The 23,770-nt window shown below is 45.6% G+C and overlaps 2 protein-coding genes across 4 annotated transcripts; one reads left to right on the forward strand and one right to left on the reverse strand.

Moving 5' to 3' along the window:
* Positions 1-4,504: 4,504 nt before the first annotated feature.
* LOC149320225 (olfactory receptor 51G2-like) lies at positions 4,505-23,217 on the forward strand. 3 transcript variants are annotated; one of them, XM_089513167.1, is made up of 3 exons: positions 4,505-4,557; positions 5,750-6,781; positions 23,002-23,217. In XM_089513167.1, exon 2 carries the CDS (start codon positions 5,772-5,774, stop codon positions 6,744-6,746), a length of 975 nt encoding a protein of 324 aa, XP_089369293.1. In that variant the 5' UTR covers positions 4,505-4,557; positions 5,750-5,771; the 3' UTR covers positions 6,747-6,781; positions 23,002-23,217. The 3 variants fall into 3 exon arrangements, 2 of the variants coding, with proteins under 2 accessions (XP_089369293.1, XP_089369292.1); XM_089513166.1 differs by lacking the exon at positions 23,002-23,217 and having other exon boundaries at positions 5,750-8,760; XR_016280290.1 differs by lacking the exons at positions 4,505-4,557; positions 5,750-6,781 and adding an exon at positions 20,918-21,250.
* LOC149320226 (olfactory receptor 51G2-like) lies at positions 14,851-15,858 on the reverse strand. Its single transcript, XM_089508490.1, has one exon. It carries the CDS (start codon positions 15,856-15,858, stop codon positions 14,851-14,853), a length of 1,008 nt encoding a protein of 335 aa, XP_089364616.1.
* Positions 23,218-23,770: the final 553 nt, after the last annotated feature.

Genomic DNA, 23,770 nt, shown 5'->3' on the forward strand with positions numbered 1-23,770 from the left:
ACACAAAGTTAAACCGAAGTTAAAGCGGAGAAAAATGCCACCTTTTTACTTTTGGAATTTCCCGAAAGTAAAAAGCTGCCGTTTTCCTCCGTTTCAACTTCGGTTTAACTTCGCGTTATTTCACCTTAACAGCTGCGTCGTGTGATAAACTTCGGGCATTTCCAGGTTTTCTCTAATTTAACTCTCGTTTAAATCCCGTTTCCCCGCGGGATCTCGCTAGTGTGATAAACTCCTGTGGTTGTGTATTGTGATATTGTCCTAAGATTCTTGGACTCTGTAGCGAAATTCTTGAATCTTGTTAACCTCAGATTCATGAGTATTCTCTTCTTGAAAGCTCAAAAGAACCTCACATCTCTGGAGAAAGACAGGTTATAAAAGAAAGAAAGAAAGAAAGAAAGAAAGAAAGAAAGGCAAGATGGAGGATTGGAAAAACAATTCTCTTTATCAGCATCACCCTGTTCCTTCGTTTGATCTTGCGCCTTACGTGTTCATTAGGAATTCTGTGAAATGCTATTGCCAAAACCACTGTATTTTAGAATCATAGAATCACAGAATCATAGATTTGGAAGAGACCACAAGGGCCCTGATCCAGTCCAACCCCCTTCTTCTGCCACGCAGGAAATCACAATCAAAGCACCCCGAACGACAGATGGCCATCCAGCCTCTGTTTGAAGACCTCTAAGGAAGGAGACTCCAGCGCACTCCTGCTCAGAGGAACCCTTAATTGGTCCGAATCGCCAATGAAAATTGTGAGCAATGAGAATTACACAGCACCAGCCCTTTGGGGTTTATTTCCAGGAAGCCCATGGACACCAAAATCCATAGATGCTCAAGTCTCATGCTAGACAACAGAGTAGTAAAACGGTATCCCACAATCCAAGAAGGATGTGGACAAGCTGGAGCGGCTCCAAAAGAGAGCCACCAAAATGGTGAAGGGTCTAGAAACCATGACTTATGAGGAAAGGTGCCACCAATGCTCCCCAAACCCTCCTTTTTGGCAGAAACAGGCTGTGGCATCCATCTGTTTCCCTTTCAAATGCTTTAAAGGATGTTGGGAGCGGGGTGAAGCTCAGTGAGGGGGGGGAGGAGGGGCCCCAGAATTTTGTTGTTTAAAATTCACATTTCAAAATTTTAAATTAATTTTACCTTTTTAAAATTCTTCTTAATTTTTTTTTAAAAAACATCACATTTTAACCAAGTATTCACTATGCTTATGCAAATTACATTTGGATTGTGCATATGATATTGTAATTTGAAGGTATAATTTTAATTTCCCTTGTTGCTTATGACACAACTATTAGCATTGCATTCAGTGCTATGTGGGAATTGTGATTTACGAGTAACGTTAGTGCAAAAAAGCATTGCTAAGGATTCTGTATGGCGTGAAATGGAGGAAGGAGGAGGTCAATGGGGGGTGCCACCATGAGTGACCGCACCAGGGGACACTAAACCTAGGGAAGCTGCTGGCTGGATGTCCCTTGGGATCTCTCCCAACTCTATGGTTCTATCTCTTCCCACCAGACGTTCCTGAGGCAATGGGAGCAGAAGAAGGGCCTTCCCAGAAGATCTCAAACAGAGGGCCAGGTTCATACAGGGAGATCCCATTCTTTCATATAACCTGGACCCAAACTGCATAGGTCCAGTATGTGCAGAACATTAGTGACTACTATCGAGTGAAGCAGTGTAGTGTAGCAGTCGGAGCATTGGACTATGACTCTGGAGACCAGGGTTCAAATCCTGTCTCAGCCATGGAAGCCCACTGTCTGACCTCGGTCAAGTCCGACTCTCTCATGGCAATGGCAAGCCCCCCTCTAAAGAAACTTGTCAAGAAAACCCCATGATAAGTTCACTGCCTTAGGGTCACCATAAGTCAGAAACGACTTGAAGGCACAACAACATCAACAACAACAATGCCTTCTGCTCCCATGGGTCCTGCTTCTCCGAATGTACATGTCCCCTGTCCCCCTGCCCCAGCTTCAGAGATGCCTTTCCTTTCTCGCTGCTCCCAATAGGAGAGTGATGTGTCTGCTCAATGATGTTGACGGCCGCCGCTGCCACGCTGCAGCCGCCTGACCCGATATCAGGGTTTCCTTGTAATCCCTTCTTGTGTTTCACCTTCCTGCCTGGCATTGTGTTGGGTCGCAACATTTCCTGCAGAAATCTCATTATGCCCTTTATCAGCTGAGCCGCCTGGCCCTCTTTTTGCTGCCCCAAAGCCAAAGGACCTGCCCAGATCAAGCCAGTTTCCTCTGCCAGTTTCAGCCTCAGAGATTCACACAGCGACAGCACCAAAAGGACGGATCTCCGGCTGGGCTAAGGTTGCCATCCCTCTCTCCCACAAAACCAGGACAAAAGGATGCCAAACAGGATTGAGGCGGTTAATCAAAAAAATCCCATTTCCACCTATAAAAAGCCTCCTCCCCACATACATTTTGATATAACGCTGAATACAGTCAGACACCCGATATCCACGGATTCAACCAGCCATGGCTTCAAAATATTACACACCCGCCCCAAAAAGGTGCAAATCCCCCCCCCCCAAACAAACCTTGATTTTGCTATTTTATAGAAGGGACCCCATTTGACTATGCGACTCTATAAAATGGGACTTTAGCATCCACGGATTTTGGTGTGCGTGTGTGTGTGTGGGAACCAAACTATGACTGCTGATGGGCAAAGGCAGGAGGAAAGATGTTGCCTGAGACCTGGGCCCCATTCCCACCGGGCGATAAAGCGATGAATCTCGCTGCGAGTCTCGCTTGGATCAAGTTCCTGAATCGTATTTGAATCACGTCCATCGTTCCCATTACAAAAGGGAGCAAATGGACTTGGTTTTTCTTGACCCATGTTCTCGTTTCCATTGATATTTCTCCATTGCATTTTGACGTGGACTTTTTTGTTCCCCGTTTCCATTGCCTGTCTGGAACCAGTTTTTCCTTTTTTATGCTGTCAAACAAGCGCTTAAGCGATTAGACGTCACAGTGACATCCGTTGCTTCAATGCATTTTGACGTGGGCTATTTTTGCTCCCCGTTCCCATTTGCATCTTTCAAACCTGTATTTCTGGGGGTTTTTAAGAGGTCAATGGATGGCTGAAGCGCCTGAGCGCTTGGGCGGCTCGGCGTCATTGTCATTGGCCAAGAAGCAAATGGTTGCAAAGCCCATCTGCCGCCCAGACGCTGGAGCACTGAGGCACTCAGTAAGAACAGAAAAAGGAAAAAGAAGAAATAATAGTTATAAAAAGGGTGTGCAATGGGTCTCCTCACATGGGGGTGTGTGGCAGGGGGGCGCCATGCGCTTTCTGCGTTTGGGGGCCAAGGGAGCAATTTGCAATGTTCAGACACCCGACAGAGTGCCAAGGCGATCGAAAGCTTAATTTTTGAAAAAGAAATACATTTGTCTACACACACGATTGCCTTGCCCTGCTTCATGCTCCACCGGAGAAAGGCTATGCGAACGGGGGAAATGGCACCAGGAATGCAGGAAAGAGACCAAAGCGGGAGACACCCCCGGGACAGCCCCTTGAACATTGCTCCTCCCTTCTAAAATACCGATTCAGACTCCCTTGTCTTTCCCATTAGTTTGCCCCAGATCCGACACAGCAGCTGCAAAAAGAACCGCTGGAAAAGTGGTGTCAGGATAACCCGGGTCATCAATCACTGATTCGGGTTTTCGAGAAATCGATCAAAGTAGGATCGAACGCGAGTTCAAATGGGAATGATTTTCCTTAAACAAGGATCGAACGCGAGTTCAAATGGGAATGATGTCCCTCTAATCTGATTCTTGGTTTGCTTTATAGCCCAGTGGGAATGGGGCCAAGGTTTGGTGGATGACCACATGAATGGTGGAGGGAGTTTTGGAATGGAGTCCATGAAGGCTGAGAACCCAAAAGGAGATATGATGAACTGGCCAAGAGTGCCCTCCTGAGGCTGGCATGTTAACCAGTGTTATAATATGTGTGCCAGGAAATGTCCAGGGAATCAAGTGAGACATGGGAGGCACAGGTCAATTGCTATGCATCGCCTAGGAATTGCAACTGCAGAACTGGGACCTTGTCCATCTAGAGGACACCCCTTCAGTCAGTGTTTGAATGGCAGGTTGACATGTAGGGAACAGTAGGGTTTAGTAATCATATCCAGGGGTAGCTGCGTTGGCCATGTAGCAAAGTACACTAACATCCAAAATCCCCTAAACAGGGATGCCTTAATGGCCAACCAAGATGCACAAAATACATTTTTGTCATGCTTGTGGAACTCTGCTTATCCCACCATGAACTAAATGTGTCCATTACACAACTGCCAAAATCCCCCCAAAAGTGAAACCTCATGGAAAAGGGAACTCACACAATGGTAAGACACCAACAGAAACTGGTAAATTTGACTTGTTAAATAAGTTTTATTCAATTTGTCCACTGATTTATTGTTTCTGTTCCTTTGCTTTTAGATAACATCCTGGTGCGTCATGGACAGGCCTTCCCTCTCATGCCAGAGAGAAGAAGAGGAAGGCTGAGCCCATCCCTAACGCAGAGGGTCCCAGGGTCAGCCACTGTCCTCCCCAGGTAGGGCTGGGAGAAAAGCTGAACATGGGTCATCAGTGTAATGCAGCAGCTAAAAAGGCCAATGCGATTATAGGCTGCATCAACAGAAGTAGAGTGTTTAGATCAAGGGAAGGAATAGTGCCATTATCTCCTGCTTTGGTCAGGCCTCACCTGGAATAATCCTGTGTCCAGTTCTGGGAATCACATTTCAAAAAGGATGTTGAGAAACTGGAGCGTGTCCAAAGGAGGGCCACCAAAATGGTGAAGGGCCTAGAAACCATGCCCTATGAGGAAAGAGGGAGACACCCCCGGGACAGCCCCTTGAACATTACTTTTATTGATGCAGCCTAAAATTGCATTGGCCACCTCGACATTAGGAGGAACTTCCAGACAGTAAGGGCTGTTCGACAGTGGAAGTCATTCAATCGGAGTGTAGTGGAGTCTTCTTCCATGGAGGTCTTTAAACAGAAGCTAGATGGCTATTTGTATGCTTTGATTGAGAGTTCCTGCATGGCAGCAAGTTGGATGGCCCTTGGGGTCTCTTCCAGTTCTATGGTTCCATAATTCTGTGACCAGATGTCCTAATCATAAAGGAAAATAAGGTACTGTACAATGTGGGGCATTCGAGAAAAAGGTAGGACATTGCGGGGCAGGGGGGGGGAATGGAGTGCCTTCCACTGTCGAACAGCTCTTACTGTCAAGAAGTTCCTCTTAATGTTGAGGTGGAATCCCCTTTCCTGACCCAGTCTCTGGAACATAGAATCATAGCATCATAGAATTATAGAGTTGGAAGAGATCCGAAGGGCCATCCAATCCAACCCCATTCTGCCATCAAAGCATCCCTGACAGATGGCCATCCAGCCTCTGTTTAAAGACCTCCAAGGAAGGAGACTCCGCTACACTCCGAGGAAGGAGTGTATTCCACTGTCAAAGAGCAGCAGAAAATAAGCTTTCTCCAGCTGCTATCAAAGCTCTTACCATCAGGAAGTTCTTCTTAATGTTAAGGTGGAATCTCTTTTGCTGTAGCCTGAATCCATTGAGACTCTGTGTCCTATTCTCTGGAGCATCAGAAAACCAGCTTGCTCTATCCTCACTATGGCATCCCTTCAAATATTTAAACAGGGCTATCATATCACCTCTTAACCGTCTCTTCTACAGGCTAATTAATTAATTATGGCTTAATAATGTACAGTGGGTCTTCTTTTCATTCCAGGCCATGCAGCATCTGGGACAGGATGGAGACCCCCTCAGCCTCAGCCTCAGCCTCCAATGCCACCTTCTACCAACCTCCGGTGTTCTTCATGACAGGCATTCCTGGAATGGACAAGAACCTCCATAAACTGATCTCCATCCCCTTCTGCATCTTTTACTTCACGGCCCTCTTGGGGAACAGCACCATCCTCTTCATCATCAGGAGAACCCCGAGTCTCCACGAACCCATGTACTTCTTCCTCTCCATGCTGGCCACCACGGATCTGGTCCTTGTGATGTGCACCCTTCCCACCACGCTGGGCATCTTCTGGTTCAACATCCAGACCATCGGCTTTGACGCCTGCCTGACCCAGATGTATTTCATCCACATCGTCTCCGTCCTGGAGTCCTCGGTGCTTCTGGCCATGGCCTTTGACCGCTTTGTGGCCATTTCCCGGCCCTTGCGGTACAAAGCCATCCTCACCAAGCCTACCCTGCTCAAGATAGGGCTGGCCATTTTGGGGAGGGCGGCCCTCTCTCTGCTCCCCACCCCTTTCCTGCTCAAGAGGCTGACCTACTGCAGCAGTAACCGTCTGGCCCACTCCTTCTGCTTCCACCCGGACATCATGAAGTTGGCCTGCGCGGACATCAGCGTCAACGTCATGTACGGCTTGGTGGTCATTCTCTCCACCGCCGGCATCGACTCCATCTTCATCGTGCTCTCTTACATCCTGATCATCCGGACCATTGTGAAACTGGGGACCAAAAGGAAATGCCTAAAGGCTCTGAACACATGCGCCTCTCACATCTGTGCCGTCCTCATCTTTTTCATCCCCATGATCAGCCTGTCCATGATCCACCGCTTTGGAAAGAACACCCCTCCCATCCTGAGCAGCATCGTCGCCTACGTCTACCTGATCGTGCCTCCGGCTTTAAACCCTATCATATACAGCATCAAGTCCAAGCAGATCCGGAAAGCCCTCCGGAAGAGTTTACTTTGGAAGACGGACCCTGTTTGAGAGGCCGCTGGGAGGGCAACCGGTCAGTGTTTTGGGTCAGTCTGGTTTGGGGTCATGGTGTCACTGGGGATACTGGGACCTCAAGGCCATGAGTAGCTCTCTGGCTAGATTTGCATTCCATAAATCTTATTTAGATGGATTCTCAGAGGAAGGCAGCACAGTCGTTTCTGGCAACAAAAAACTGGGAGGCTACTGAGGAAGGAAGGCACAAGAATGTTAATACCTCTGGGCCTTTTATTCAGCTGTTGAATCAAATCATTGGGCCTTTTATTCAGTTGTTCTGTTTGGGGTCCGAGTTCTGATTTCCACCCTGGAAAGTCTAAATTACGGCAGTTTGCACATTACAGAAAGATTAAGCAAAATAATCTTTGGCTCTCTCATGCACAATGAATAGTGTTGGCTTGTGAAACACACTTCCACTGTATGATGGAGAGAGACTTTGAACATGTCTTTGGTGGTAGATAATCCTAGAGATAAATCAACCTAAAGCAAGATGTCTCTAGGCCAAGTTACTACACCCCTGAGCAGGAGGCTGACCGGAGGCATTCTGCTCCCTGGGATTGTAGGAGTAAGACCAGAGACCGGGGAGGGCTGGTCATTCTGACCTCACTGGCAGTGGTCAGTCACTAGTGATGACCATGTCCATAGTGCTGTGGATTTGCTCTGGCCTCCAGTCCAAACTTTAAAGGTGTTAGCACACCCTGCATCCCCATGTTGTAGATGGGCTCTGCATATTTATCGTGTCTGGAGCCAGGCATCATTTAGGACCACAATGACCTTTGAAACACAGGGAAATTTCCCACAGGAAAGGAACGCAAACCTGAGGAGTGCTGACCACTCTATCCTCCCCCATGCGCTCTGCCTAGCCTCTGGCACCAAGAGACAAAGGATTTCTCATTGCACCAAAGCTAGTAAACTAGGATCTCCCCCCTACTCCCTGCTGGGTTCCCAGCCAACCTTCCTAATCTCTACATTGGGGTTGTCCTAAATCCAATCACTGTTTTCTCAGTTCAAAGTTAAAGCCATCAGTCATTCCAGAAACCCGTTGTCGGTTCCAAGAGGGGCTGCACACTTTCACTCTTACTCATTCCTGGTCCTTCTCTGCTGGGCTCTGCAGTGCTGCCAGCACCTACTACTGCACAAGATGGCAAATAAATACTCAGAGGGGCTGAACAGATCGCCCCTAAAGAGTGGCCAGCAGCCTCCCCTTTCAGTGCTGGATCGGGGCCATGGCAACTACATGCTGTGGCCATGATCTGGCCTTTCAGAAGCTCCTTTTTGTGCCATGGAAAGGGCACCATAGACGCTGGTGCCACGGCTTTTCAGCGCTCCTTTGGCACTGCATTATCTGGACCCAGCGCCAGAGAAGCACCTGCAGTGTGGTGGGGCACATGGTATACGCCGGCATGGGGGCAGAGTTGAGGCGTGGGTTGTGCAGACACCACATTCCCACTCCACCTCAATGCCCACATTTGATGCCGGTCTGTTCAAGGCTCAGAGTCCCCAAGTTCTGTTTATGGAACTTTACTACTAAGTATATACAGTACTATACACACGACAACCAACGAACCACTACTAAACAATAACCCACACTGGCCATAGCATTATGGCCATATTTATACACATTGACCATGGCATGATCTCCTTGCGCAGGTGCCTGCAATTGCCCCTCGCATCATGCCTGTTCAGTCATCCTGGGCATGTACTCCAAATGGTGCAATGCTACTATATGTCTTTCATCATTCTGCAACCTTACCAGATGTGGCATCAGTCCCAGCTCTAGCGCCAGATGTGCCCAGAGCGCCTCCTTCACCTGCTCTCTATGGAATTCCCTGCTTTCCAAGGGCTCTTCTGCAGGACTTGTGACTATCACCCGCCTCTACAACCTTCAGCCTCCGCTATCCAATTCCCATACCTCCTTTCGGTTCACATTATATGGTGTGTCTGTTTGAATTGCCATCATGTATAGGCACTATATTTTTATTTCAAAACAAAACCTTCTTTATTGCATTAAACGTGAAGTTCTCTCACATTAGCACCGGTATTTGTTGTTTTTCTATGCCTTCAAGTCGTTTCCGACTTATGGCGACCCTAAGGCAAACGTTTCACGGGGTTCCCATTTCTTGGGAAGATTTCTTCAAGAGGGTTTGCATATTCTAACACATTTCTCTTTTGCATTTTGACTGCTTCATATTGTTTTCAAGTTTCCTCTCCTTCTTTAACTTCTTCAAATTATACATTTATACATCATTTTATTATATATTGTTAAGCCTAGTTCTCATTACATCCAAGCTTTTCTGAATCACTAAATACCGATTTATTTCCTTTTGATGCTAATTATTGACAGATTTCTTTTCTTATACTGTGGACCATCTTTCTTTGCAGTGATTGATTGATTATTATGTCCTAGTTTTCATTTCTTTTCATTAATTACTTTAGCCTTTAACAGAATTGACTTTTCCAAACATTTAAAGATGCTGACATTGTTGGTGGGGACCCCAAACCCCCCTAACCCCTTTTTTTGGTAACAAAGGAACTCTCCAAAGCATTGAACCCAATCCTTTTTAAATGGCTCAAGCTCCTTGGGAACTCTGTTCAAGTTCAGACTACAGATTCACTATCGCATGGACATGGAAGTGGGAGCCTTTGCAGGGGAAAGGCTGGTGAGGGTTGGAAAGGGGTCCTGGCCTGCTGCACCCTCAGCAATATTGCAACCCAGACTGGGGTAGGAAATGACCCCTGTTTTTTGATGGCTGGTGTTACCCCAAAAGGTGGAAGACCTTGGAATCCCCAACAGCAATGATAGTGACTCTTTGAAATTGGGGAAATTATCGCTCAAAAGAAGAACTTGTGAGAGGAAGATCTTTTCACCTGTGTCTATCAGTACTGCCAGCAGAAAGAGCTCCAGTTTCAGTCAATGTAATTATCTATCTATCTATCTATCTATCTATCTATCTATCTATCTATCTCTATCTATCTATCTATGTGTGTCCTGACTAAGTTAGGAACATAATCTTGTGCATTTTTGCAGTATACCTCACTTATCAGTATTTCATTTAGCTCTATGCATTCAAGTCATTTCAACTTATTGGAACCGTCAGGTGAACCTCTCTGGGGTCTCTCTTGGCAAAATTTGTTCAGAGTAGGTTTGAATCATAGAATCGTAGAGTTGGAAGAGACGCCAAGAGCCATCCAGTCCAACCCCATTCTGCCATGCAGGAAATCACAATCAAAGCCTCCCTGACAGATGGCCATCCAGCTTTCGTTAGACTGTCAAAGAAGGAGACTCCATCACTCTGCGAGGGAATATGTTCCACAGTCAAACAGCATTTATTGTCAGGAATTGCCTCCGAATGTTTAGGTGAAACCTCTTTTCCTGCAGCTTGCAGCCATTGCTCCATTGTGCCCTATTCTCTGGAGCAGCAGGAAACAAGCTTGCTCCCTCCTCAATATCTGAGATATCTTCAAATATTTAAACAGGGCTCTCAGATCACCTCTTAACCTTCTCTTCTCCAGGCTAAACATCCCCAGCAATTCCCTAAGTCTTTCCTCATAGGGCTTCATGGTTTCCAGACCCTTCACCATTTTAGTCGCTCTCCTTTGGACACATGGCTCCAGTCTCTCAATGTCCTTTTTGAATTATGGAGCCCAGAACTGGACACAATATTCCAGGTAGGGCCTGGCCAGAGCAAAATAGAGTGGGACTATTACTTCCCTTGATCTAGACACTAGACTTCTATTGATGCAGCCTAAAATCACATTGGCCTTATTAGCTGCCGCATCACACTGTTGACTCATGTTCAGCTTGTGGTCTACTTAGACTCCTAGATCCCTTTCACATGGATAAGTCTCCTTAAGACAGGTGTCCCCCATCCCATATCTATGCACTTCATTTTTCCACCCTACATGCAGTACTTTACATTTCTCTGTGTTGAAATTCATTTTGTTAGTTTTGGCCCAGCTTTCTAATCTATTGAGGTCATTTTGAAATGTCCTCTGGGGTATTAGCTACTCCTCCTAGTTTGGTGCCATCTGCTGATTTGATAAACATGGCTGCCTTCCTCTGAGGCTGAGAGAGTGTGACTCTTGCCAAGACCACCCAGTGGGCTTCCCTGGTGAAGCAAAGAGGATTTGAACCCTATTCCCTAGAGTCCTGTTCCAACATTAAAACCACCACACCATGTTACTTTGCTATTGGATTTCTAAACTGGATTAAGCAAAGGGGGCAGGGGTGGGGTTGTATTGGGGAGGAATAGATTAGAAGGATAAGCAATGAATTGTGGGGGGAACCTCTGAGTCAACAGTTCACCATAAAACTCCGGTCTTTATGCAGCTTTGTTAGTTTTGTCTGCAAAGTATCTCATTAACCATTGCGGGGTTGAGAGAGTTTACATTCTTTTAAGACAAAGGATGTCTTTGTATGTTAAACAGACATGATCTATATCAGATGAAACATAAGCGGTGGATACCTTGATTGCTTATGCTAACCTTTATATATATATATATATATGAGATTATTAAAATACGGCACAAAAGATCAAACGGGGGAAACTCTCGGAAACAGGGAATAAACTCACGTAAATAGCCAGCTTAAGTAAGATGACAAGCGCAATAACTCATGATCATGTTCAAAAATATGCTCAGCGGGAAATAATGAAGAGCCAGGAGGGGATTTTCAAAGGTACGTTTGTGTGGCGTGCAAATATTCACTTTCCATCAAAGTCTGGCAAAGCAAGGACTCGCAGACTCAGGTCATCTATCCTCTGGAAATGGCCTTTCGCCGGGAAATAATTTGTCATGGGCTTTGTGACATTTCCTGAATGTCTCGGTGTAGCATGGAGACTTACACAGGTCTGTAATTCATCGACTAATCCTCCGTTGTGAAAAATGCACTGTCTTTGCAAAGTACAATAACACCCCAAATCCACAAAACAGGCCAACCAAAAGGCATAAAGCACATGTTGCAGACACCTGGGAGACCAAGCATTTTTAAAGTCTAGGAAATAAACTATAAATCCCATTAGCAACACAAAAAGATGCTTCTTTGGAGATCCAGGATCTCTGAGTCTTTCGTGAGGCTAGAAACCAATTTGTTAGGCAGCAAACATTGAATTTCTCAAGAAACTGCCATGATTTTGCATCAGGAAAATGAGAAAATGCCAAAGAGGGAGCAAAAGAACTGGGATTATTTGAGGTTTCTTCCTCCAACAAAGATAAAACTTTTCTTTTCAAATGGGGCTACATTTGGCATGTTTTACCTAAACAGCACCTAAAAATTTTCCTGATGCAAAAGCATGGAGTGTAGATTTATACCAAACACATACAATGCAGGCTCTCGGCTGTGGGTTTTCCATGCAATGATCCTATTTTGCACATGAAATGTGCCTTCTAAATGGTATGTTTTGCCCAGAAAACCCTGTTCCCAGCACAGCGCATGGTTTCTCTATGCAAGGAACATGCTTTCTGTCAAGACCAACCGTGAGTATTTCTGCAGAAGGCGACGCGTCTCAAAGCGTGAACGGCAATTGAGAACTATGGATAGATAGTTCTTCCGCAGAAGACCTCAGGGATGGTTCATTCTTGTCTGCGAGGGCAGAGAACATTGAGATTGATGCTCCCAGCTGAGAATGCTGCTCACCAAGAGGCCATTTGTCTGTCTGATCTTGGAAAGGGCTTGTCCCAAAAGATATCTTTTGTTTGTTGAGCTGGAGGTGGCATCCATTGCCCCGGAGATAGCCCTCCATCTGGACACAATGGGATTTGCTTCTGAGTAAACACTTGGGTAGGTTGTAGTAGAATCATAGAATCATAGAGGTGGAAGAGACCGCAAGGGCCATCCAGTCCAACCCCATTCTGCCATGCAGGAAATCCAGATCAAAGCATCCCCGACAGATGGCCATCCAGCCTCCGTAGCGGAATCAGAGGGAACCAATTCTCTCCCAGTCTCAGTTTAGGATTGCCATTTATCCTGGGAAACCTGGAAAATCCCAGATTGAAGGGATTAAAAAATGTCCTGGCTAGCTTGGCCCAGTTGAAGCAGTAAATTCCAGGTTTCTCCTTTGTCACAGACATCGGTTTGTGATGGAGTCTCCTTCCTTGGAGGCCTTTAAGCAGAGGCTGGATGACCATTGGTCAATGGGGGTGCTTTGACTGAAAGTTCCTGCATGGAGTTGGACTGGATGGCCCTTCTTGGGGTCTCTTTCACCTCTAGGATTCTATGGGTCCATATAGACAGGCCAAAATAAAGCTGCTCTGGGTCACTTTGGAGGTATGCTGTTTAAATGACACACGCATCCAAAGAGGCCAGAAGCTGCACCAAACCTGTGCTCCAGTCCTTAGGTCTGGCGTGTGGCTTTGGCGCAGCTTCTGGCCTCTTAGGACGCATGCATCATTTAAACAGCATACCTCCAAAGTGACCCAAAGCAGCTTTATTTTGGCCTGGTCTGTATGGGCTCTATGATGAGATCTCAGCCGTACTTGTGCCTGTCAATCATGTCCATACATCTCACTTTGCGCCAGATGCCTGGATTATTATTTTTGCCAGAGCTCTGCCTCTTGAGTCCCCATGTAAATGCTTCCAGAAATAAAATCAGTGGAGGATCATGCATGGGGAAAACAGCACTTCAGAAGTAGACAGAGGTCTAAAACACACTGCAGAAACAATCCAGTTTGAGACCACTTTAACTGACCTGGCTCAATGTTAGGGAATTCTGGATACTGTAGTTTTGTGAGACATTCAGGTGGGTTACAACAATAAAATACATCAAATGACAATAGAGTTGAACCCCCCCTACAATATACTACAATTCCCTAGCACTGAGTCAGTTCTGGGCACCACAGTTCAAAAAGGATGTGGGGAAACTGGAGCGTAGGAAGAAACTCTTCTAGAACATGGCCACATAGCCTGAAAAACCCACAAAAAACTGGAGCCATGTGTCCAAAGGAGGATGACCAAAATGGTGAAGGGTCTGGAAACCATGAAGCCCTATGAGGAGAGACTTAGGGAGCTGGGGATGTTTAGCCTGGAGAAGAGAAGGTTAAGAGTTGATCCGTGTTCAAGTATCTGAAGGGATAAGGAAGGGGCAAGCTTGTTTTCTGCTGCTCCAGAGAATAGACCCTGGATCAATGGATGCAAGCTGCAGGAAAAGAGATTCCAGCTCAACATCAGGAAGAACTTCATGACAGTAAGAGCCGTTCAAAAGTGGAAGATACTGCTGCCTCAGAAGGTGATGGAGTCTCCTTCTCCAGAGGTCTTTACGCAGAGGCTGGATGGCCATTGGTCTGGGTGTTTCGACTGTGTCTTCCTGCATGGCAGAAAGGGTTGGACTGGATAGCCCTTGAGGCCTCTTCCAACCCTATGATTCTAAGGAATTCTCAGAGGTGGTTTTGCAAATCCCTTCCTCTGAAATATGGCCTTACATCACCCAAGATTCCTTGGCGGTCTCCCATCCAAGTACTATCCAGGGCTGGATAAGTAGCAGTCAAGGTTAGGTGATATATGTAAGGAGACAGTAGGATAGGTTTTAGATTAGTGAATGTAGCAGTACAGATATAGGAAGCAGGGAGACGGGCTTGAAAGGGTGGTGATGGTGATGTTGTAAGAAGATATTGTAAGAAGATAAGATATCATCAACCAATATTGATGATGATGATGATGATGATGATGTATTAATACACCACCTCTCCAATGAGATCGAGGCAGCTTACAATAATATTAAAAACATTAAAATACAATAAAGTACAGTGCCCATAAACCCACCCACCCACAATAACCAATAAATCACAGCAATACACAATAACAATAAAACAATACAGTTAAGATCATTAAAAGGGAGAAGACAGGGTAGTCAGTGGGAAGCGACTGAGGTGCCAATCCAGGAAGGTCTGTCGGAAGAGATCCATTTTGACCACCTTTTTAAAGCTGTCAAGATTAATAATATAGTGGGTCTCCTTCGGTAGGTTGTTCCATAACTTGGGAAGGCCTTGTATTGCATCTCTAACAGCTTTGCCTGGAAAGGTAGTGGGACTGAGAGTTGGTCCTCTCCCTGAGCTGCACCTTCTGCAATCGATGCAGCTGCAAGATTGGATGGTGGACCTCCAGTCTTCATCCTTCCCATCTTCCCATTCGGGTCCCAGCAACTTTTGCAGCTATTATCCTGCGGATCTCCTTCATTTTGACGCAGTAGAGGACAGGGTTGATCAAGGGGGGAGCCAGGAAGTGGAGATAGGAGAAGAGGACATGGAGGAAGGGTGGGACGCGGACCCTGAGGCGGCTGAGCAGGGACAAAGCCAGCATGGGGCTGTAGAACAGCAGGACCACGGAGATGTGGCAAGCGCAGGTGTTGAGGGCTTTGTGGCGCTCCTCCAACAGGGAGATGCCCAGGATGGTCTTCAGGATGCAGGCGTAAGACAAGACTATCAGGATCGGGTCCAAGCCCATGGTGGAGAAGACCACAAGAAGGCCATAGATGGCAACCAATGAGGGCTTCTGGCAGGCAAGCTTCATGACGTCCGGGTGCAAGCAGTAGGAGAAAGAAAGGAGGCTGGGGCGGCAGAAGGTCAGTCTCTTTAGGAGGAAGGGGATGGGGAAATGCAAGGCCAGGCCCCGCAGGACAACCGCCAAGCCCACCTGGGCCACCCTGGCGTTGGTTATGACGGAGGCGTATCTCAGGGGGTGACAAATGGCCACAAAGCGGTCAATGGCCATGGCCAGGAGGACGGAGGATTCCATGATGGAGAAGGAGTGGATGAAGAAGAGCTGAGAGAAGCACGCTGCCTCCCCAATCGCTCGGGATCCCAAGAGGAAGACCTGGAGCATTGTTGGCAGGAGGGCAGTGGACAGGCCCAAGTCGCAGGCAGCCAGCATGCCCAGGAGGAGGTACATGGGCGCATGGAGGCTGGTCTCCAGCCAGAGGAGGAGGAGAATGCTCCCGTTCCCTAGAGCTGAAAGTAGGAACGCCAGGCAAACTGGGAAGGCCAACCAGTATGGGGCAGACTCCAGTCCAGGGAAGCCCATCAGGAGGAAAACGCGCCCAGGAGAGGAGGCGCTAACATTGCTGAGAGTGCCGTTCATTGCTGGTGAAGGACCACCCTGCAGGGTCGGCAGCTCCATTCTCTGGAAGGCCAAGGGAGAAGCAAAGCGAGATCTCTACAAAGAGGACTTTAAAAAAATTAGAAAGCCATAAATCATTACTTTGCTATTTCAAGGAGAATCACAGTTGTAAAAAGGACCAGGTGAAGACATCAAGATAGTTAAAAGGAATCTAGGAGTCTTGGTAGACCATAAGCTGAACATGAGTCAATGGTGTGATGCAGCAGCTAAAAAGCCTATTATTATTATTATTATTATTATTATTATTATTTCTTCCCAGCCTCTCCTCTAGGCTTGAGGCAGGTTAAAGGTAAAGGTAAAGGTAGTCTTCATGGACAACTACATATAGCCACCTTGAGTCCCTATACTGGGAGGAAGGCAGGATATAAATAAACAGTAGTAGTAGTAGTTGTTGTAGTAGTAGCAGTACAAGTGTCCTTGCTCCTGCAGGTATAACCAAAGGAATCTTCTCAGAGAGAGTTTTGAAGCTTGGGAAACTGACTTTTGCAAAGCAGATTTATTGCTTTCAGACATCAGCATTCCCTGATCACAGTAAAGATCTGAAAGACCTGTCATCACTTTACCCAGCCCTTTGATCCCACAATTGTGTAAAGACACTTTCCACCTGAGGGTTTAATATCACTGTACTACATCTGAAAAAGTGGGTTTACATCCATGGAAGCTCATGCCAAAATAAAACCCAGTTAGTCTTAAAGGTGCTGCCACATTTCATTTCTTTTTCTCCCCTTCGCTCCCTCTTTGCCTTTTTAAAAGCCACATACAGGTTCCTTTTACTGCTGAGAAAACCATTCTGGAGCAAGGAATGAAATAACGTGCAAACAACTCTATTCCTTTTTGCTACCAGACTATGGAGTTTATCACATGAAAGAGATCAGGACTTTATCCTGTGAATATCCAGAAAAATCGCATAATTACACAAAATTATTTCACAGGCCGTCGCACAAAAGCCACCATTAAAGTGGTCACAAAGAAGCATTAACACACATCTTTATGCTTTGGGGATTTCAGCGACAATGCATTTCCGGAATCACTTTATTTGTGCAATTGCATGTGATAATCATTCGCACAATTACATGCCATTTTCACTTTATTTGCAGGATGCTTTAAATGCACCTTAACCTGTCATATTGAGGAGGGAGCGAGCTTGTTTTCTGCTGCTCTAGAGAACAGGACCCAATGGAGCAATGGATGCAAGCTCCAGGAAAAGAGATTCCAGCTCAACATTAGGAGGAACGTCCTGAGAGTAAGGGCTGTTCCACGCTCCCTCTGGGTGAAATGGAGACTCCTTCTTTGGAGGATTTAAACAGAGTCTGGATGGCCATCTCTCAGGAATGCTTGGATTGAGAGCTCCTGCATGGCAGAAGAAGGGGGTTGGGCTGGATGGCCCTTCTTGGGGTCTCTTCCAACTCTACGATTCTATGATTCTCTCTTTAATGCCAAAATTAGCCCCAGTGTGATAAACTCCTATGTTTTTGTCCCAGTCATTATAACGTATTGGGACAAAGTAAGTCCCATGCTGTTTTGGGGTGAAATATGGGGCAGTGAAGTTGGAGGCTGGGTTCTAGTTGTCAGCAGGTCGGCCATTTGGAAGAGGAGGCTGAATGATGAAGACATTGCAAGAGTCCGGGATTTTCCATCCCTTGCCTCTTTCATTGATTAGAATGGAGACTGCAGTCGAGAATTCAGAAGATTAGGACTTGGAAAGGCAGCCCTAAAGAAATGAGAAGAGATCCCCAATTGCCAAAGCCAGAATCATCTTGTTATCTTACTTAGCATGGCAAAGATTTCTCTGTGTGTCAGGACTCTGGCATATCCTGTCATAGAAAGTGGTTTACTGTTGTTTTGATAGTGGTAAAGCACATGTTTTATAAAAGTGTTAGATTTAAATATAGACACATTAAAGATACTATAAACTGGGTTTTACCTATCATAGGGGCTTGGTAATGTAGTCCATGGACGTTGTAGTGTTTGCTGTGCTGGGAAATCATTGTCTAGCTAGAGAATGCATAGCTGTCTGTGGGAGGATATACTAGGACCCCGTTCCCACGATGATTTAAAGCGAATTGCTGATCGGGTTATATGTCTGTCGCTCCCATTTGAAACTGGCTCCAATCCTACTATGACCGGTTTCAATTGTGACGGAGTGAGGCAAATGCAAAAAACCCACTCTTTCCTGACACTAAGTTCTTTGGTGGTTCTTTTGGAAAGAATCGATTCCGAAGCATGTTCAACAAGTGGAAATGACGGATCTGAATCCCATCGTTCTGAAGGAAGGGACTAATGGCAGAGGGGGGTTTACCATCCCTCCTCAGTTTTTGGGAGACCCACCATTTCCCGCCCCTCTCAGCGCTGCCTTTTGCTTCTGATGTGACCAATTGGCGCAATGTTGTTGCTTTTTTAAATAAAATTGATGGAAGATCCGATTCATTGGTTTTGCAACTACTTGCAGCCATAGAACCCAATCAAAAATTCGCTTTAAATCATAGTGGGAAAGCGCCCCTTGACTCTCTCTTTCTCTCTCTCTCTCTCACACATGAATGAAGATTTACCTCCCTGACACCAGGCTCTTTGATATGATCAGTGGAATGGTTATATTGTACGTACAATAGTCTATTTCCTACTAACTACTAACCACAACTAGGGCAGACCTAGTAAGTCAATGGGATTTACTTATATATTAGCTCACCATTCAACAATGGTGTCTACCCATAAAATTCTGGCCTGTCTTTCAGCATGCCTTATAATGGCCTGCTGGCCTGAGCAGATGGGCCAGGAGAGCACTGGGGAGTCCCTGGGTTGGCATGCGGATGGGCAGCAGCACATGGAGCAAACTTGATTTCTGCTGCTCCAGAGGCTAGCACATGGTGTACTGGATGCCAACTATAGGAAGAGCGATTCCACCTAAACATTAGGAAGACCTTTATGACGGTAAGAGCTGATCAACAGTGAGAGATGCTGCCTCGGAAGGTGATGGAGGAGTCTCCTTCTTTGGAGGTTTTTAAACAAAGGCTGGGTGGCCATCTGTCTCAGGGAGGGCTTAGATGGTGTCTTCCTGCGTGGCAGAATGGGGTTGGACCGGATGGCCCCTGGGCTCTTTTCCCACTCTAGGATTCTATGAATAGCAAGGTCTTTTGAATGGGGCATGTCTGAAAGTTTAGAAATACTAAGGGGCTGAACAGACTGCCCCTTTTAGCACTGGATCTGGTCTTTCCGCGGCCCAAAATGGAGCTGCAAAAAGCAGTTCCTTTTTGTGCTGCGGAAAGGGCGCCATAGCTGCTGACGCCGTGGCTTTTCGGTGCTCCTTTGGCGCTACGTCATCTGGATAAGTGCCAGAGGTGCGCCGTGACGCTGCCCGCCATGTGGTGGGACTCACAATGTTATGCCAGGGATGGCGTCAGGGCGTGCATCATGCAGACGACATGCCCCCGCTCTGCCCTGATGCCCACCTTTGATGCCGGTCTGTTGAGGCTCTTAATCTCCAAAATCACTAAATTACTGTAAAGTTTTTATAAGGAAAGGAATGCAGCTGTGTTGTTGTTGGGTAAAATCAAAACTCAGCATTGGGTAGAACCTTTTTAGGGCCACTAAAATGTTACTTCTTGCCCACCTTCCCCATCCCATGCCACTCACCTGTGAAGTCCAAAAGCAGCCAGCGAGGACAGAGGGGCTCTCCTTCCAAGTCCTGAGGATGCCTCTGGCGCAAGGACCACATCCCTCTTGGCTGAAGGAGTGGTGCCCATTGGCTATAAATGCAGCCTCCCTCCAGCTTTGTTGGATCAGTTGCTGGGGCAACTGTACAGCTGCCCACTGGCCCCGAGGCTATTACTAGTCCTTGGTGAGCCAAAGGCCATTAGCCAATTGGCACGTCATGAGACTGGCAAAACTGCATTGACCTGGGACCCAGGTGGATCCTCCGGAGCAGCCTGCAAGGGTTCCTCTGTGGCGTTGCACCAAGCAGTTGCATCATGAGAACCCCAGGAGTTACTTCAATTTAGCAATACTGCTTGCTTTCTTAGTTCTCACCCCATTCCCCTGCCCACCTGCCACAGTCTTTCTCTGATCAGGAAAGCCCTTTGCAGCCACCTAAACAACATCAAGCAGGTGCATGAACATGGGCCCTAAAATAGTGGCCTCCAAGCAAGGAGGGAAACAGAGGTTACAAGGCAGACCTCTGTTGAAGGCAACAGAAAAATCATAGATAAAGTGGTGCTTTTACTTCCCTCAATCTAGACACTAATGCTCCTATTGATGCAGCCTAGGATCGCATTGGCTTTCTTAGCTGCCGCATCACACTGTTGACTCATGTGGTCCACAGGACTCCTACTAGATCCCCTTCACATGTCCTGCTGTCAAGCCAGCTGTCACCCAATGTATATCTGTGCTTTTCATGTTTATGGCGCACTGGGTGACATTGACCAAGTCAGCCTGAGAGAAAAGCAAGGGCAAACCACCTCTGAATTAACCCTGAGAGGAAGCACAGTGCCGTGGTTGGAGCGCTGGACTTGGGTTCTGGGAGTCCAGGGTTCGAATCCCCCTTACTTGGCCTTGGAAACCCACTAGTTTTGTGTGAATCTGAATCACACTCTCAGCTCAGGAAGGCAAAGGCAAACCCTCCCTGAACAAATCTTGCTGAGAAAACCCTATTATAGGCTTACCTTAGGTTTGACATAAGTCAGAAATGACTTGAAGGTGCACAGCAACAACTATCACAGAAACACCATGGATGTCCACAAGACCCTTCTTCCAAGGCAACTGAGTCTGGGTCTCTCTCACCGCTTGGAAATTGGGTATACACACATCACAATAATATTAAATCCACATTGCCCTCGTGATAAAATATGTTTTATTATCTTTCATTCTTGACAAAATTACACACACACAAAGTAATATCTTGCAAAGTTTAGCATTTTGCATCACACCTTGCTAGAACCTCTAAATCTTTACAGCATTTGCAATGCAAGGAAAACAACCAACTGCAGATATATGTTTCTAATAGTTTAATTTAGTTTGGGAAGTTTGGTAAAATTTAAGGAGTCTCTCTGTCCGTCCGTCTGTCCCTCCCACCTACTTCTTTATTTTTGATCTAATGGCTTCATTCCAGTTTAAACATCATTTCAATACAGCGACTCAAAAGGCCAAGGTGCAGAAGGCGATGTTCTCAGAGTCTTGCAAAGGAGATGAGATAGCAAACTACGAGATTGTGCACCATGCATGTGAGATGATACTCTAAGCTGACAACCTCACAAGGGTTGTGCTACACCACTTGTCTGCTGAATCCTGATGTTGTGTAATCGACAGTGTCTCTGGCCAGCAGCCCTTGGAAACAGAATATTCCATAGAATTCTATGTCTGTGAGAGACAGCCGGTTGGGATATTCCTGTCTATGTATCAGGTACTGCTTTCTGCTTGTTTGCCACACCTTGTTTGGGGTGTGTGTGTGTGTGTGTATAGTATGTTGGACCCTAAATATAGGAATGAAGTACAATGGTTCTCTCCATGGCTATAAAAGAAGTTGGGAGGCTGTCGTTTCTTTGCTGGGCTAATTTGAGTCATGCGCTCCAGTCTAGTCGTGTTGCTTTGCAAATCAACAATAAAAACATGTTCTTGTTTTAATCCTCAAATCTTCTGTTCTTGTTTGGATATTGGGTATTTACTGAACAAGAGGGAATATTTGCCCTTCTTCTGGGCATTAACACTTCCACTGGAGCCAAGGGCAGGGGATGATGGGAGCTGCAGGCCAAAACATTTGAGAACCAAAGGTTCCCCAGCCTACCATGGAAGATGCTGGGATGTAACTCTCCGTTTGCGTTGGATGGCCTTTTGCAATCCTGACAGCCCCTCCAGAGCGCCAAACTGGGAAATTATTATCATCATTATGATTATTATTACCCTCCTTCCTCCCAGTAGAAGGACTCAAGGCGGCTAGCAATTTGCAGGTCTCACCTCATTACAGCCAGCAAAGACCAGGTTCCAGGATGCTGGGAAAGTAATAGCATTGGGAGGAGGTTGTTGCTTTTAGCATATTAGTATATTATTTTAGTATTTTAGCATTCAATACTGTTGTGTTTTATTGATCATTTTTGATTATATACTGTATATACTTGACTATAAGTCAACCTCAGGGATAAAATTATGGATTTTGATATGACCCATGGATAGGTCGAGGGTAAAACTATGGGGCATGTAATGAAGGATCTAAAGGAAGAAGCCAAGGAAAGCAATGCCAAAGAACTTACAAAATTTGAGCAGACATCACTGTTTTTGCTCAGCCGAAAAGCTGGATGGATGAGAAAGCAGAGGGGTGCCTAGGGCAAACTACACTCTTGCCTTTCATAAGAGTTCCCTTTTCATAAGAGTTAAAGCATAGTACTTACAATGACCCATGGATAAGTCGACTCATGTTATTCTGGTCAGTTTTGGGACCTACATTTCTAGACTTATATATGAGTATATACAGTATGTTTGATGTACTGCCCTTTGGTGAAAAGGGTGTCATCAATAAACATTGTTGTGATGATGATGATGATGATGATGATGATGATGATGATGATGTCTGTGTGACCCCAGTGGCCTGGCACTCTCTTCCCTCTGGTTCCTAAGATAAACCTTTGCCAGGCCTTGGAGGCCCTTCTCTGCCTCTGGGACCTTCTGATGATACACAGACCACCCAAAATGCCCCAGATAAAATAATAACCTAAATGCATTCAGAAATATGAAAGAGATGGATAAGCTGCTATATACTGTAAATCATAAATCATTACCGAAGTGGGGAGTAGAAAGGAAACCTTGGGGAGTTTTATGGAGAGACTCTTTAATTCAAACAGTTAAGGAATTTATATAAGTATATAAAAAAAAAGGCTTGACTGTACAGAGGGTTAATTACAAAAGATGTCGAACGATAATCTTATCTTGTTTAAGTGGTGTATAACTATCCTATAATAAAGGACAATATAAAGAGAATTGTAAACGTCAGAAATGTTAAGAAGTTCTGTACTGAGTTTTTTCCTGCAATAATTTACATGTATTTAGGACTATAAATCCAGTGAGACAAGTAATAGAAATGGGGGAATGTAAGATGAGTATATTGAAGACTGATGTAAACGTAAAGTTTAGGCTTTAAAATTATAACAATATACATTGCAGGCAAATATGAAAATCACACAACAAGGAAACAACAACAATTGGAGAGACAGTAACAACGCACAAAAAGGTTTCCCCTTGGGAGACGTCGGATTGGAAGCCATCAACTTGTTTACAAAAGGCTTTATTCAATAGAGAAGATACAGCAGAAAGATAAATGTATTTACAGCACCTTTTATTTTTACAATCTCTTGTGTTGGGTATTTTTTAAGTTTTCTATATTACAAAGCAATATTGTATAAAGAATGTCAATATACATTATTATTATTATTATTATTATTATTATTATGTAAATTTACATAAAGATTAAATAAAAATAATAATAAAAAATGCATTCAGAAATCCACTTCTGGGTTTGATTAAAAATGGCATATTTTTTAACAACGAACGGCAGAATCCAGCCGTGCAAATTAAGGAGGAATCATTGCTTTTTGGAGCGGCAATTCATCCCTTCCTTTTCCCGGTCAGGAAAACATTGGTCCAGGTGAGTTGGGGGGCATTTCCCACTTGCCATATATCCTAAACATGGGGGTTTGCCAAGACGGAAGAAGAGGTCTTAAGAACTGCCTCTCTGGGCCCATTTGGTCTGAAATTTGGTTTGCAACCATGGTCAGACAGGAGGAAAGAGGAAAGACATGCCACCGCCACCATCTCCAAAGTGTTATGGGCATAAGTGACCTCCAAAACTTTGTGTCTGTATGCGCGGTTCTGATACAGTTTGAGCAGGGAGAGGCACCACTCTTGCGGTCACCAAGAGGCACACAGGAGGAGG

The sequence above is a fragment of the Sceloporus occidentalis genome, unplaced genomic scaffold, assembly GCF_023333645.1.
Source record: "Sceloporus occidentalis isolate IW3139 unplaced genomic scaffold, rSceOcc1.0.p SCAF_2, whole genome shotgun sequence".
In the NCBI taxonomy this organism is placed as follows: domain Eukaryota; kingdom Metazoa; phylum Chordata; class Lepidosauria; order Squamata; family Phrynosomatidae; genus Sceloporus; species Sceloporus occidentalis.